The 15,465-nt window shown below is 41.4% G+C and overlaps 1 protein-coding gene across 1 annotated transcript in view; it reads left to right on the top strand.

Moving 5' to 3' along the window:
- lpp (LIM domain containing preferred translocation partner in lipoma) overlaps positions 1 to 15,465 on the top strand; it is a 227,219-nt gene that overhangs the window by 161,973 nt on the left and 49,781 nt on the right. The window contains exon 9 of the mRNA XM_079574940.1: positions 4,065 to 4,161. Within this exon, the coding sequence (XP_079431066.1) occupies positions 4,065 to 4,161 (97 nt within the window). The remainder of the gene's footprint in view (positions 1 to 4,064; positions 4,162 to 15,465) is intronic.

A 15,465-nucleotide genomic window follows, 5' to 3' on the forward strand; every position in this document is an offset into this window, starting at 1 on the left:
TGCAGGTGGGATTCGAACCTGTGACCTCTGTGCCACCGAGCGTAGCATTAGCTGTAATCCCCGTCTGCCCCTGGTCTAGACTCCAGTCAAAATCAGTTGTAGCACGCACATTATATCATCTGCAGCGGCATGAACAATTTACACAGGTGATATGATATGGCAGCCCTAGTACATAGTATCTCCACAGCTGCTCCGGCGTAGACTGACCAACTGATCATTCACACATTACCCGCCCAGGTCATCTGGAACTCCCTCATGTTCCTCTATATCCTGGTCCTAACCAGACCTGACCCCGCTTAGCTTCCATGATTTGACGAGATCGGGCCTTCACAAGATGGTATAGATGTAAGAAAATGGGTTGTGCCACTACAAAGCCTTTACAAACGAAGAATATTGCGTAAAGCCAGGCATCTTACAGTTTGTAAAACCTGCATATGAATCAGTAGCTGAGCACAGAAGATATGCTAATCATGTTTAGATTTGTATCACTCTGGCAATGACTGGAAATGTCATATTTCCAAGGTCCGCAAGCTTTCGATAAATCGTTTGCAAAAAAAAAAGCAAAAGGGGGATAAAAAGACCTAATCTTTGCAAAATTTTAACTTCAGTAAAGTGCTGCTGAGTTTCAGAGGGCACGGCCAAACAATTTACAGAATTGAGCCAGACGTAACAGAAAATCTTGTCTGTGCCACATATAGCGACTCTATAGCTCCCATTGTTGTCTGTGAAAGGCTGAACAGGAACTGCGAAGCAATCATAAAGCACGCGGGGAAGCAATTTCTTTCTCTTATTCAAGTGAAAAATTATTCTATGCTGTCACAAAAGACTCCCTAACAAGGTGCTTTAAACTCTGTGGCAGTGCGTTGCTGCGGGGTGTCAGCAAGTGGATAAGCTATAAATGAAGCTTAAACTCAAAAGTCTGTTTCGGGTAATGGCAACATTTCCTCTCCTCTCCCGCGCGCTTTTGATGTGGAGCTAAGATTAACAGTGCAAAATCGCGCTCTTAAGTGTCTCAAACTAACAACGCAGCCGTAATGAGCCCACTGTCAACCGCCGCAGCCTCGCTTTGATACCAAGCCTTTTTCTTTATACAACTGTCTCAGTGTTTACATGCCTGGGCCATTTTGCGTTATTAAAAACATGTAATTTGAAGTGACAATAGAGGGTTGTGCAGCCGCCGAGGAATGTTTCTTTCATGTCTCTGTTAATCCTCCGTGATGCGATCAGCTCGATGTGGTTGAGTGGCTGAAGAAGTGCCAAGGAATCCACACTCTTGGGGCCCGTGTTTGCTAAATAGAGATGGCGCAGAGATTTAAATCGTTGGATTGGCATATGAATGTGAGGCAGTCATGTTGAGGCTTCGTTTTATAAACCAGCGAAGTCGCACTGAGATTTTCAAATCGCTTTTTCAAATCGCTTTTTCAGGGAGGCAAAGCACACCTAATAATACATTTAACTCAAATAACTCTGAACTAGGTGTAATTTCTGGGAACAAGGTGACCACTTTTATATTGAAAAGTGGCACCCCATTGCTCCATGTTAAAGCAGCTACACCTGACATGTTTATCTTTTTGCGGGGTAAAGTTATTTTTGCCCCATAAACGTATGTTGTTAAAGGGACTATACAGAGTTTAAGAATGTTAAAAGCATGTATTTTCTTCCAGCCATGTCCTAATGTGTAGAATGAGCTCAGACCTGTTCTCCACAACTGCCTCTAAAATCATGACCTGTCACTCAAAAAGGTGTTAATTCGGGTCCAAAGTGCCGTCATGCACGAGCTTCATATAGAAGCTGCAGTTACACATATGACCTCAGGTGGTAGTAGTGAGTATAAAATGGCAAACTTGCATCTAGCCCTTTTAAAGTAGTCATTTGTGAAAAAATCAGCCTGATGCGTGAAGTTTGCACCATATTGTGATTCGTTGATGTTGTGGTCAAATAGTCAATATGTCCAATCCAATCCAACATTATTTACTGTATATTGCCCTTTAAAAGAACACTGTTGACCAACAGAACTACACACAGAACAGGGCAAACAGTTAAAAGGTAAACAAAATATCTCACAGTAGACATAAACACATATGTGACTAAAAGGGGTTTACCTTATCGTCACATTGTGATTCTGAAGGACGGCTGTGACGGTAAAAATACCCATTTCGTAATATTTTGCCTAAAAAGGTTCAAAGTCAGGTATAGTCCCTTTAAGCCCTATGTTTGTTTTTTTTTTTTTTTTCATTCTTTATAGATTGACATTGACATTGCAATTTAACAAAACAAACAAAACTAGTTTGTAGTTGATGCTATGCAAAAAGAGCGTACAGTATTGTTATTTAACCAGGATAGTCCCACTGAGATTAAGAATCTCTTTTTCAGGGGAGTCCTGGCATTATCAAATGTTAGTTGGGGGTCGAGGACCAATCCTGAAGTATTTAAAGATACTTTTAACATTATGCAACTTTGTATGTGGAATAAAAAGGTGATGTTTCTGATTGTTTTTTCCTTGTAGTGGCCGAGCAGCTGTATGAATGGTCAGCATGGCCCCTTTACTTTCCATTATCAGGACACTCTAGGATCAATTGTTTGCAAGGTTTTATCTGCAGATGGATCCTCTCAGAAAACTTACAAAGCAATTGATCCTGGAGCTTTGTAAAGACCACTGTGATGAAAAGTAAACCATGCTGACCACTCATACAGCCGCTGGGTCACTACAAGGTCAATTACACACAAATATCAACTTTTTTTTTTTTTTGCATAAAAAGTTGCATGATGCGTCTTTAAAATTCTGCTACTGATTTTATATTTCTGTTTCGCTAGTCGGTAGATTTTGTTTTGTTTTTAATACAAACCATGGCCTGTTTCATTATTGGCTCTTGCCCAAAAGTCCAACTGAATTGTTTTTAAAAGTAGAAAATATAATTATCTTTCTGGATGACGGACCATTTCCACCATTTACTGTGCTTAGTCGTCTCCCGGAATAACGCGAATACAAAATGCTCTGGGATGAGCTTCTGACTGTTCAACACTTTTATTTTATCCCACGAATAATAATTCCTTAATATCTAACACGTCATTCAAACAGTTTTCACACAGAGTCCGACGAACAGATATTGCACAAAAACAAAGCTCGTCATCAATAACTCCTGGATTAGCCGCTGCGACCCGCTCCATGATTACTCTTTCAATTTGAACATAAAACCATTTTCCGCTCCGTCTGCTATTGACAAATCTGAATCCTTTATGCGCTCCGCCATCAAAACCGGCGAGAAACGCAGTACAAAACAAACTCCCCAATGTCACAATTAGAAGGAGGCTCAAAGGTCATGTCTGATCTCGGGGCCGCGTCGCCGTATTGAAAATCAAATGCAGGGAAGTAAAGATCCGGGGCCGGTTTAGATCTAGGGAAGGTCGTGCAGCGGTGTCACCGACTTCGGTTCAGGTCTCTGGGGCGTCTGCAAAGGACACACACCTCTTAAGACGGGATTGGACCGCGGCTATATTCTCCGTGTGAATGATTGGCACCAAATGTCAAGCGAATGCACAGCAGGCAGATGTCGCCGGCTGCATTATAATAAGAAAGAGCACAAGGAAACCCGAGCACATCTCTAGACGTCTCACATCTCCACAGATCAGGCTCTTAAAACGCTCCCTACCTTAAATCCTTCATGCTTTGTACATCTTTTGACCTTATCTCGAAAGTGTTCTTGAGGTAAAACCAGGCCGGGATCGCTTTCTTCGCCTGTGTTTTTTTGTAAATACAAGGATTACTCCGGGTTACACCTTCCTACACTCTCACTTGCGTTGCACAGGAGGATGTCTGTAACCTTCTCACCGAGGTTTGAGCCAGGGTCAGGAGTCTCAGAAGGGAGAAGCCGATCCGGGACCGTCCCGCGCATCCTAATTACACTCCGGGCTATGTGTTTGACCTTGAAGGCGGCGCTTCACCCTGATTTATTTAAGACGGGTTTTGAGGTGAAGCCGGACATATGCAGCCGCTCCAGGAGTGTTAACGGGGAGATTTCAGGTGAAGGCAATCATTTAATAAGTCGCTTTTGTGGTTTTTGCAGGGCAGCGCTCCCGTGGCCCACCCTGAAGATGAGCTTGAACGTCTCACCAAGAAGATGCTGTTCGACATGGACCACCCTCCGTCTGAAGATTACTTTGGTGAGTTCCATTCAAAGGCGGATGTACTTGCTGCCTTCGAACACACGTTCTATAATATTAAAGTCATGAAGGCAGATCATAAACCTGCTATATCACGTATTGTGCATTGGGATCAGAAACGCAACATTTCATAACTTTTGTCTTTTGATTGGATGAAAAAGGAACTCCATATCGTGAAAACTAATAACTCAAGTCTTGCAAATACAGCAAAGGCTATGACTTTGTTTTTAAATTTCTACCAAGACTCTTTGTTTTTTTTTGTGGGAGAATCTTATGATGGCACATCACAAAAGATCATCTCTGAAGTTCAGGAGTCCTTAAATGTTTTGAGACTAGAGGACCTTTTACCAGGTAGAAATAAACAGGCCAAAAAACATCCTGCACTCTCACCCAAGAGACTAGATGCAAGTTGGTCATTTTATACTCACTACTGCCACCTCAGGTCTTACGTACAACTGCAGTCTCTATATTAAGCTTGTCACTCACTGTCACTCAAACTTTTTGAGTGACAGTGCAGTATTTTAGAGGCAGTTGTGGTGAACAGGTCTGGGCTCATTCTTTTTTTATGATGTCCCTATTGCCATCTGCAATTTTAAATGTTAAGATTATTACAAATTATTAAAAAATATTTAAAAAATCCTCATCATCTGAGAAACACAAAGTATTTAGATCATTTACTTTATTTACTTAGTTTACATTTTGGAGCTCATTCTGCAAACATTTTCGTCATCTGGCTTTTGGTGCGTGACTATTAGAAAGTTTATTTATTTATATTTATTTAAGAGTTATCAGTTCGATAGTACTTCTGACTATTGTTTATTTATTTGGTTAGGACAGTGCATGTTGTGTCAATGAACATACATTTATTTATTTTTTTAAACATTTTATTAGAGGTGAAGAGGAATCATCTCTTTTTCATGGGGGTCCTCAAAATACATGGGACTCATGCATGCAAACACACCACGCCGGATTGTAGCCATGGGCTAATTTGCATCCATTTTCCCACACTCACACTCTCAAACCCATCATTTATCCAGGCCTATTGTGCATGTTTTTAGTGGTAGGGAATCCGACGCTGACACAGGGAGAACATGCAAACTCCACACAGAACTGTCCAGGTGGGAATCGAACCCAGGACCTTCTAGCTGTGAAGGACGAGTGCTGCCCACCCCCTCCAGATGGACCGCACAATGAGAATAACTGTTGTAGTTAACAGATAGTCAAAAGAATAATAAAAATGCATAATACAGCAATCATCATATATCCAATATGTAAAGCCGTTATCGTCATAACAATCAAATGTAAAGTATTTTTGCTCTGGCTTCCTATATGTCTGTGGTTGTGTTTTTGTCGTATAACTACCGCTGTGCAGAGCTGTCCTTCCAGTCACCATAATGATGGCTGTGTACCTGTTGCCTTAGAAACTTGTGTCTCCTACTGGATCTACGCGTCCACAGCTCTGGCCTCGCTCTCCGGCTGTTTGCCATTATCCTGCTCAAAGGCCTTGTGTAATGGTGCTAATGTGGAAGGTGCTCGTCTCTGGAAATAGAACAGTCACTTCACAGCGTTGCACTTATAGGTGAGATTTGCTAAAGTGGCTAAAATTAGCAAGTGAGTCACGTGTCACACGTCACACGAACAACAGGATGCAAGTTGCATCGAAACCGGTGGAAGGGCTTTGTTAAATTGCTGAAGTGGTTCTGTAAACATTATCACTCAGAGCGACATCACTAGAAACACATCTGTTCGCGCCAAATCTGACGTTTTTATCCAGGAAGGTGCCGATAATCGTGTAACAAGTGTAGATTGGTGCTAGCGCTAAAAATGGCCTTGTGGTAAAGTTTGATTGTGATGTTGCGATTGTGTCGCCTCTTTCTATTCTACAACTTTCTACATTCTTTCACAGTGTTGCGGCAGACTTACTGGCTTGATCCAATTCAAGTATGATCAAATGGCCACATCAAAATGCACCTTAATTCTACATTAGTTTTTAGTTCATTATGTGGTATACACTTAAATACTAGCATTGTCCTATTTAAATATGTGATATCTCCCAGATAATGGCTTTTACTGCCACTGATCATTTCTAAAGTTATAATGTAAGTGTATCTGGACTTCAGCCTGGCGCAACAACAGCATTGGTGCAGACGAGTGTGACATCTTGTGCGTAACAAACAAGTGATCGTGGCGCGATGTGCTGCATCTGACGGCAATGAGTGCTTGTTGGTGTCCATGGCTTCTTCCCCTTTTCTCTCCTCATCTTTACATTAACATCGCACGTGGCCTCATGTACTGTACTTCATTCAGCATTTTCAAGCTGTTACATGACAAGCTATAAACTTTATTCCTCTGTGAGTTAAACATCGGCCGTGTCCCGAGAGAAATGGAACATACCTCTGGCGCTGGTATTGAAGAGCACAGTGCGGCGCAATCTCCACGCCTCAGAAATGTGATCAAAACACCAACACGTACGCCCTCATACCCCCCCCCCCCCCTCCCTCACAGCCTCCGTTCAACTCGCTCACTGCGTTTAGTCTGGAGCGGAAGATTACACAGGGCTCCCCTCGGTCTGATCTACAGCCTGCGTTCAGAAACACAACATCGGGCCCCAAATCTCTAGTTACAAAACATGCAACGGAAAAGGAGGAAGTTGGTGAATGCTTGCAGATTCGGTGCAGTCTCCATCTTTTCAAGACGGAAAGTTATTTATCCCTGAAGTAAAAGAGATGATGATGCAAGATCTTTGTCTACGATGTAAAGCTCCTGTACGACTGAGATCTCACAGAAACTTCAAAACTAGAACATTTCAGGACTAGGCAGGGTTTCCGCTGGGCATTAAGAAACACTACAAGTCATTGAATGAATTGTGCCAAAATCAAGCCCTTAAATCAGTGGTTCCCAAAGTTTATAGTATATTTTTGTGTGGAAAACAGTGTATAATTTGTGAAATTCATTCAAATATTCAAAATAAACTGTTATATTAACATACTAACTTGCTTTTAAAATGTTTTTTTCTGCCGTAAAGTAGCATAAGAGACAATAACTTTATACTATGGGGGTCCCGAGTTGTTTACATGTCAATTTTTGTCGTCCTGGCCAAAAACGTTTGTGAACCCTTGCCTTAAATATCATTAAAAGGCATTAAATTGAATTCAAACTGGCATTAAGTCTAAATATCTTGGAAAATTAAGACATTGCTCAACAATTTTACTGTAATAGTCTGTTTTGGCTGATATTGAACACATTTTGTTTACTCAAAGTTGCCCGTTCCTCTTTTTGATGATATGTTCTACCTACCTTCCACCTAATTCAATGTAGTTTTTCCTGCAAGTTTCTTTTTGTCTTGTAAATGTTCATCTATTCAGGCACAATGTGTAACTGTAATAGGCAATGCAATGTTGAGTAGCGTTTGTCTGCTGCGGCACGTCTCCAACAGCAGTCTACAGGTTTAGTCGAGGCCGCATCAATGCGATCAAAGGATACCAGTCCATTTCACAGTGATATTATGAGACACAGATAATGCCTTTGGACGCGTGGCACATTCCGGATCCTGGATCCTCTCTGATTGTCTGTCTGTATCTCCTCCTATTCTATCCCAAAACGTTTGATATATTATTTTTTTCATTTTGGAGAATAAAGACGCAGCCAAGGTTTTTCCAAAATAATTTTAATACTATTTTGCAGAATAGGATTGCAGAGGGGAGGATTGCCGCTCTCTCCTCTGCATCCCTTAATCTCCTTTGCCCTGGAATTAGTTCTTATGCCCATTAGATTGCTCTGTGTAGGCTTTGAATGGGCCGGAGCAGTGGGCCGCGTATCATCACCTAATCGCACTCGCACCATGACGGCGTGTGGAGGTGTATTTGAGCAAAGGGACTTGTATTTAACTGGTATTAAGGAAGATTGGGCTCCGCGTTTGCTGCTCCGCCGCTGAATAAAGACGTTAATTGGTTCACACTAGACACGGGTCAAACAGATCTGCTGGCTTAAGCACAGTGTAGCCTTTTTGTTTTACAGTGCAATGCTCGCCCTAATTTTAGCTCGTCCTGTGAGCACATGTGTCACTGGCCTCGCGTGCACCTGCTAGTCCACAGCATCTCAGAGCAGATAGAGAGTTATAGAGTTATGGTCTGTCCCCGTGTATCTCTGTCAGATGATTTAGAGATGTCGGAAATATGTGCAGTGCTTTTTATTCATATCGACAAGCTCGCGGTGTCCTTCTGAACTTGAGACTACAATATAAACTATTAGCAGTGTTGGCAAGTTACTTAAAGGGACATACAGAGTGAAAATGTTAAAATTATGTATTTTCCTCCCCCTACATGTTCCAACAATGTCCTAATGTGCAGAATGAGCCCAGACCTGTTCACCACAACTGCCTCTAAAATCCTGCACTGTCACTCAAAAGGTGTTAATTCGGGTCCGAATTGCCGTCATGCGCGAGCTTAATATAGAAGGTGCAGTTACATGTATGACCTGAGGTGGCAGCAGTGAGCATAAAATGGCCAACTTGCATCTAGACATTGTAATATATTTTATATTAGTGATTACAGCTTCAAACATGTAATCAGTTTGTATTAGATATTACTGTTTCAAAAATGTAGCCGAGTTACACTACTTTGAGTTACTTTTGAGTTACTTTTGGCTAAATGTAAACTGAAGATAGTAATAATGCCACAGAGCAAAAGTGCAATAGGAGATTTCTTTTTCCTTCACTTTCCCTCATTCTCATGTGTTTTGTTAATGCAGATCTAATACACCAGTGTCCAACTTGATTTGGCATGTTGCAGGTTATTTGCAACATGCACTTGTAACTTGAGTTACTTGAATTGTAATTACTAATATATTCCCATATTTTCTGTAAGTATGTTATGTTCCTTAGTTACTGAAAAAAGTAAATATTTTTTTGAACTCGTTACTTTTGTAATAGAGTTTGGGAATGTGACGTCATATCGCTAAGCATCATTGGATTAGCAGCAATTGTAAACTAATGGAGATTTTAAAAGTTAAAATACTGGAGTTATTGTTCACATTAAACCATTTGGACACCACGGTGTATTAGATGTATTTACCAGCAGTTTCTCAGTAGCTAACGGAGTTGTTCCACGACACTCTTTCTACTGTTTTTAGCTAATGTTAACAGCTGCAAACATGGCGGATCTCCATGGTAACAGTGGAATTTCCCGAACTATACGTTACCCCCAACACTGACGATAAGTACAAAACTACTTTGTCATACATTGAATTAGTATCAGCTGTTTTACCTCTTTATAATCGTTAGTATGACTTTTCTTTTCTTTAGAGTGCACTTTATTGTCCCCGCAAAAAGAAAATTGTCCTCTGCATTTTACCCGTCCGTCACTGCCTCTGGGGCACTGGAGACAAGTCACAGAAGTGTTGACCCTTGCACTAGTCCACTATCTGGAGCTTTCAGTGACAGTAACGCCATTTTTTAGAACCTTTGTCAATTTCAAAAGATAATGGACGGTGCCAATTGCCCTGCTGGATTGTGACTTCTTTGAGAGTGCTGAAGCTCTGCAGCCTGTGATCAGCTCAGTGCGGAGGAAAGCGAGTGCACGGCTTGGCTGGATCTTAAAGGAACAGGTCTTTGTGCCCGTGGAAGAGTGTGGTCGCTTCTAACTTCACCCCGTTTGGAGCCATAGGAATATGCTGGGAGAGGCCAAATGCTAGCAACATCTTATGTCGTTTTGTGTGACTGAGGGCACACAGTTCTTCCATTCTATGATTTGTTCTTACTTGAGCTTAGACGAGTTGATACGCACCTGTCTGGTCTGCGTGCCCGTGGAAGAGCTTGGTCGCTTCCAACTTAAACCCCCGTTTGGAGCCATAGGAATACATTGGGAGAGGCCAAATGCTAACAACATCTTTGGTCGTTTTGCGTGACTGAGGGCACGCACAAAGACCAGACAGGTACTCATCAACTCGTCTAAGCCCAGGTAATAACATATCTCAGTATGGAAAAACAGTGGCCTGTTCCTTTTAAAAGTTAGGTTTTTGGGCAATACAAAAAATTTGATTAGAGAAAAAACCCACGATATTGAAATCTAGCATTTTTGAAAGTTTTAAGTGCCCTGTAAGGGAACTTGAACAGTTTGTTTTTTACAAGTCGCTCATCAATAAGGGGCCGGACCAGTTCTTTTAGTACATCCTTCTGATCATTCAAGAGGAAGAATTGTATGTCGCCATGGTTACAGTCCTAATTTTTCATCACTTGAGACCCTATGGATTTAAATAAATGACTTTTGTAAGTATTTTTTCTCCCCCCCTGTCCCAAAGCTGACCTCACTCGAACATTTGCTCAAAACCTAACCCTCACTTTTGGATGTCATGAACAAACTTAGCACCTATATCAGCCCGATTGTGGAAGGGAATGCAGTGCAGCAGAGCGCAGTCATACGTATTTTACTCAGTGCGCCGCGTGTCCTAAATATAGCTTGTGCGTGTACGCGTATGTGACACTGGCCCGGCGTGCACCCGCTAGTCTGCGCCGCACGCCAACCGTCACCATCACGCTCGCTGGCTAAAGGCGGCTAAAAACAAGGACACGGGAGTTGATAAATGGGTCATATGTGAGCTGAGGTAGCCACAACGCGTTAGGGCTAGCGCGTGCGTGGCCCTCGCTGACAGTGGCGGGATGTTGCACTGCGCAGGAGTAAGGTTTGGAGGAGGGGGGCGATGGTGTGGTTAAACAAGACGACAGCTGAATTAAGTGAGAGGGATACTGAGGTGACTGCAGGGACTCATTAGTTAAAGCTTCAGTGCTGCTCTTGTTAGTCCTCCCCCGCTCAACACTGTCCACAAACTCACCAAAGACATGTTTAGCTTCTCTCAAGTCCGGCTTTCTTTCTTTCTTCACTCTTTCCCCCGCTTTTCTTTTTTTTTTTTTGCTAAATCCGAAACTCCCTGTGCACTACTAGCCTGTTTTAATTACTAAGAATTTCTGTGTTTTTTTGCGAGGAAGAGGTCGAGCGGATTAAACCCTAGGGCTAGTCATTAACAAGATTAATCAAAGTGGGGGCTGTAGCGCGGCGTTGGACAGGATCATTGTCTTCCTATAGCCAACTTTTTTATCGGTGTCACTAATGTCTTTGATGAGCTTCTAATCTAAAACATCCATATCCGCAGCTCTCAGGGGTCCACGGGGGCTTCATTCACTTGAATTAATGTTACACTCTGGCTTCTGTGGTGTCAGGGGCGACCTTCTATTAGCTGCATTACGCTACTTTACATTTTCAACGGGGGGGAAAGGGCGGACCTCCACCAAGGCACTGTTTGGTTGTTGGGCTTTATTGAACCGCATTGAGTTTATACAGTATATTACAAATGTTTTCCTTCGCTGACCCTTTTAGCCCCATCTCGCAATAGTCACTTTTTGCTTGGTGCATCTTTTAAGTGTAAGTTAAGGTAAGTTTAGGAAAACTTCAGAAATGCAGAAGGAAATGTGTCCTTTCCAAAGCATTGGTTGTGGGCCTGTCACAATAACAAAAGCTAAAGTACTGAGGTAGGAAACGAGAATAAACAATGTTATTGCAGACCTCATAATGCAACAGAAACTATCTCTAAAGCTTAAAAAGGACAGTTAAAGAGATATTTCAGGATTTTTGACACAGGGATCATCAGTTATCAGAGTGTTGTGGATTTCTGGAGATATATATATTTTTTAATTCATGCAGCCGTTATATTTGAAGAGTTTAGTGATGCTAGGCTTGCGCATGTCTATGGTAACTAGTAGCCTGTATTAAAAACCTCTTCAAAATAGTCGGTAGCCATAAACGCTGCCATATCTGATTTGTAGAAAGCTCCTTTGTGAATTCCACCTGTAGTAATGCCGGCCACAGGTAAACAAACTACTGTAGATCCGGTAACCTAGCAGATCACTCGGCCGCTTCGTAGCTTACAACCAGGAAGCTGATGCTGCTCAAATATAAGTTCTTTTAAATGCAAAATATTTTATATTTTAAAAATGATTCAGTGTTATAAGTGATTTGCCTCAGGTACACTGTGCTTGGGTCAGACTGTTTAATGCAGGCTAATAGTTACCATAGACATGCACTAGCCTAGCACTAGCCTAGAACCACTAAACTCTTCAAAAAGAAGGACTGTATGAATAAAAAAAAAACTAGAATATCTCAAATCAACAACACTCTGGATGACTAGGAAATGAGGCCATATGTCAAAAAATATTAGTGTTACATTAGAAAAATGGGCACACAAATGCAAATAAATATCCAATCCACGTTATTTATCTAGCAAATTTAAACAACAAAATGTTTCCTAAGTGCTGCACACGTGACCACAAAAACAATAAAACCAAAATGTACTGACGATAAATATTGAGCCCAAAAATGCGTCATTTATTGAACAATGAGGCGATATAGTAAATAACACAACAGTGCCCAATCACGCTTCTCTTCAGGGCTACTGCATCAGCATCTTGAGCATGTTTTTAGGAGCAGATTGTAATGGCCCAACCTGAGAACTGGTCTCTGGCTGCACATTTTGACAAACAAATGCAAGCAATTCATTTTTTTTTGCATCCAATTGTGTCAAAACTAAACCAGGACCAAAAAAGTCTCAATTAGGTTTAAAATCGTGACTAAAACTCAACTTTTGCACGTTTTTAAGTTACTATGTGTTTTTGTTTGAGACTGATGTATTTCTATATGGATATTGTATCACTTAATATTGTGATTTTATGTTTTATATTTTATATTTACTCGAACTACACCTTCCAATCTTAACCCCTCAGACTGACGGCTCCAGTCAGGCCTTCGATGACTGTCACATCCTCAAAAAAACCCCACCGTTACAAAAACCTGAAAATGATGCTTCACAAAAGAGAGGGCTTTTCTCAGAGAAAACCCACTTCTCGAGCCAAAAACTGCTGCGTGTGATTGAGGCTGCCTTTTGAAAAGCGGCTGATTAGTCCTGATTTAGAGTTCCAGATCAGATCGGAGTAATCTGAAAGAGCCTATTCTCCAAATGTCATCATCCGTCATGTGTAATCCACTTAGGTTGCTGCGTAGGTGTACTGTGTTTGTGGAAATCTAATAAGACACAGCTGCACGGCTTGCTTCTAACACACGCGCGTCTTGGCATTTTTGAGCATGAGCGCAACTTGGAATATTTTGTCGCCGCTACGTTTCTGTCAAGCAAAAACCAGGACATAAGGCTGAATAATTGAAATGATTAGCGTGCTTGCATTATTCACAGTTGGCAATCATGATACTTCACTGGGTGTTTCTTTAAAATCCAATGACAAGTTAAGGATTTCTTCATGTCCTTGTCGATGTTAGCTGTGCAGTCATATAGGATAATAATGCCCTACCACGTGAAACTTTAATACCTAATCAATATTTATACTCTGAGATTTGCTTTAGAGATTCCCTGGCAGTGGCATAAATGTTTCCGTAATGTTCGTATCAGAAATGATCAGAAACCCGTGCGCTTTTACTGTACTTGGAGCTGTTGGGAAAAGCCCGGCTACACAGAAGAAGTTGAATAAAAAGACAAAAGGAAAGAAATGTGTTTTTTTTTGCTCTAAATGTCGGCTGCAAGTGGCCTCATAATTTATAAGACACCTCGCATGAAACCTTTATGAGAGATCTTGGAGGAGAGACAAAAACTCCAGTAACGGTCCGGGCTGGAGTCGAGAGCGGATCAGGCGAGGTAAGTGGGTCAGAACTAACTTTCAGCTTTCCGTTTTAGTATTTTCACCGTCAACTTATTGTGTTAATAGGCTCGCCGTGGAGACAGTTCTGTGCTTTGTGTTGCATTCTCACTGCGAGATTTGCATTTTAGCGTCTTAGCCCCCGACGGAATCACTCAAAAACTGTAGAACCACAAGCGTTAAAACCACAAATAAAAGTCAGGTGGCTAAGATAGTCCTCTTTTTGGGAGAGGTGAGGACATTTTTTTTGGAAACAGGCACCATGATGCGAAGAATGACCTTTGGCGTAGATTGAAGGATCACTCAAAGATGCACGAGTGGGTTGAAACTCGAAAACAAATGATTTTAATGCAACATTGTAGCTGGGTAAAAAGCTTTAAAAAGTCAATTTTGCATGTAAGAAGCACAGAAGCATGGCACAGAAGTCAAATGAGTGACACGAGTGCGTAATTTTCTATTTAACCTGTTACTTGCCACCCCCCCGGGTTAGGGTTAGGGTTGCGATTAGGGTTAGGCAATGTGAGTTGTGTTTCACCCACACAGATCTGACACATACATTTAGTGTTAAAGATGCACTATGTAACTTTTTATGTGGAAAAAAACCCTTGATATTTGTGCGTATGTGACCTTGTAATGTATCAGTGACTATTTATGTGCAGCATGGCACCTTTGCTTTCCCTATGATGCTCTATGACGCTCGGGAATCAATTGTTTTGGGGTTGGTACGAACTCCTGAAAACAGTTGATCCTGGAGCATCCCAAAGTCCACTGTGAGGGAAAGTAAAGTCACTAAAAGGTCAAATATGCACAAATATTAAGATTATTGTCATTTGTTTCATTTAAAAAGTTGCATAGTGTATCTTTTAGAAATCAGAAGGGCTTGGCTTTCAAATGAGGTATCACATATAGATTTGGATATGCATATTTGCTAACCCTAACATAAACCTCTTGACCTCCACTTTAACCAAGCACATTTTCTTCAGTTCGGCTTTACCCAAATCTTCTTCTCGACTGGAGCTTACAGCCTATAGGCCAGTGTAACACCTTATATGAAAGCTAAGACCTACAAAACTTTTTTGTCTGATTTTCAAATTTTTTTCTTGCATTTTTGTCACTTCTTTTTGTCGCTCTTGCGTGACTTTCTAGTTGATGTTTTGTTCGTTTCTCATCTTTGTTTTTTGTGTTATTGATGCTTTTTCAGCATGTTTATGTCACATTTTGTAAGTGTTGCTTTTTCATCACTCTTTAGTTGTGTCTTTTTCTTTGCTTTTTTATCGTGATTTTCTTGCCTTTTTTTTTATCGTGTTATTGTTGCTTTTCCGGCACGTTTTTTGTCACTCTTTTGCCGCTTCTTTTGTTTTTAGATTTGGGTATTGCCAAACTGGTGAAAATGTGCTTGGTTCATGTGGAGGTTAAGCGATTAACCCTAAAACTATGCTGGCAGATAACGGGTTCTGTGGAAATGTGTGCGATGTTGCTGTGACATGCCTGGTCAGCTGATTCCAAACGGCCGTGGGGCCGTCTTCCTGCTTTGAGCGGTAGGACGATGGCGCCACCGATCTCTTCAAACTGTACACTTTGGGTGGAAAAGTTGGCATGCCCCTTTTTATAGC

Source organism: Gobius niger (assembly GCF_951799975.1).
Source record: "Gobius niger genome assembly, chromosome: 17".
NCBI lineage: Eukaryota > Metazoa > Chordata > Actinopteri > Gobiiformes > Gobiidae > Gobius > Gobius niger.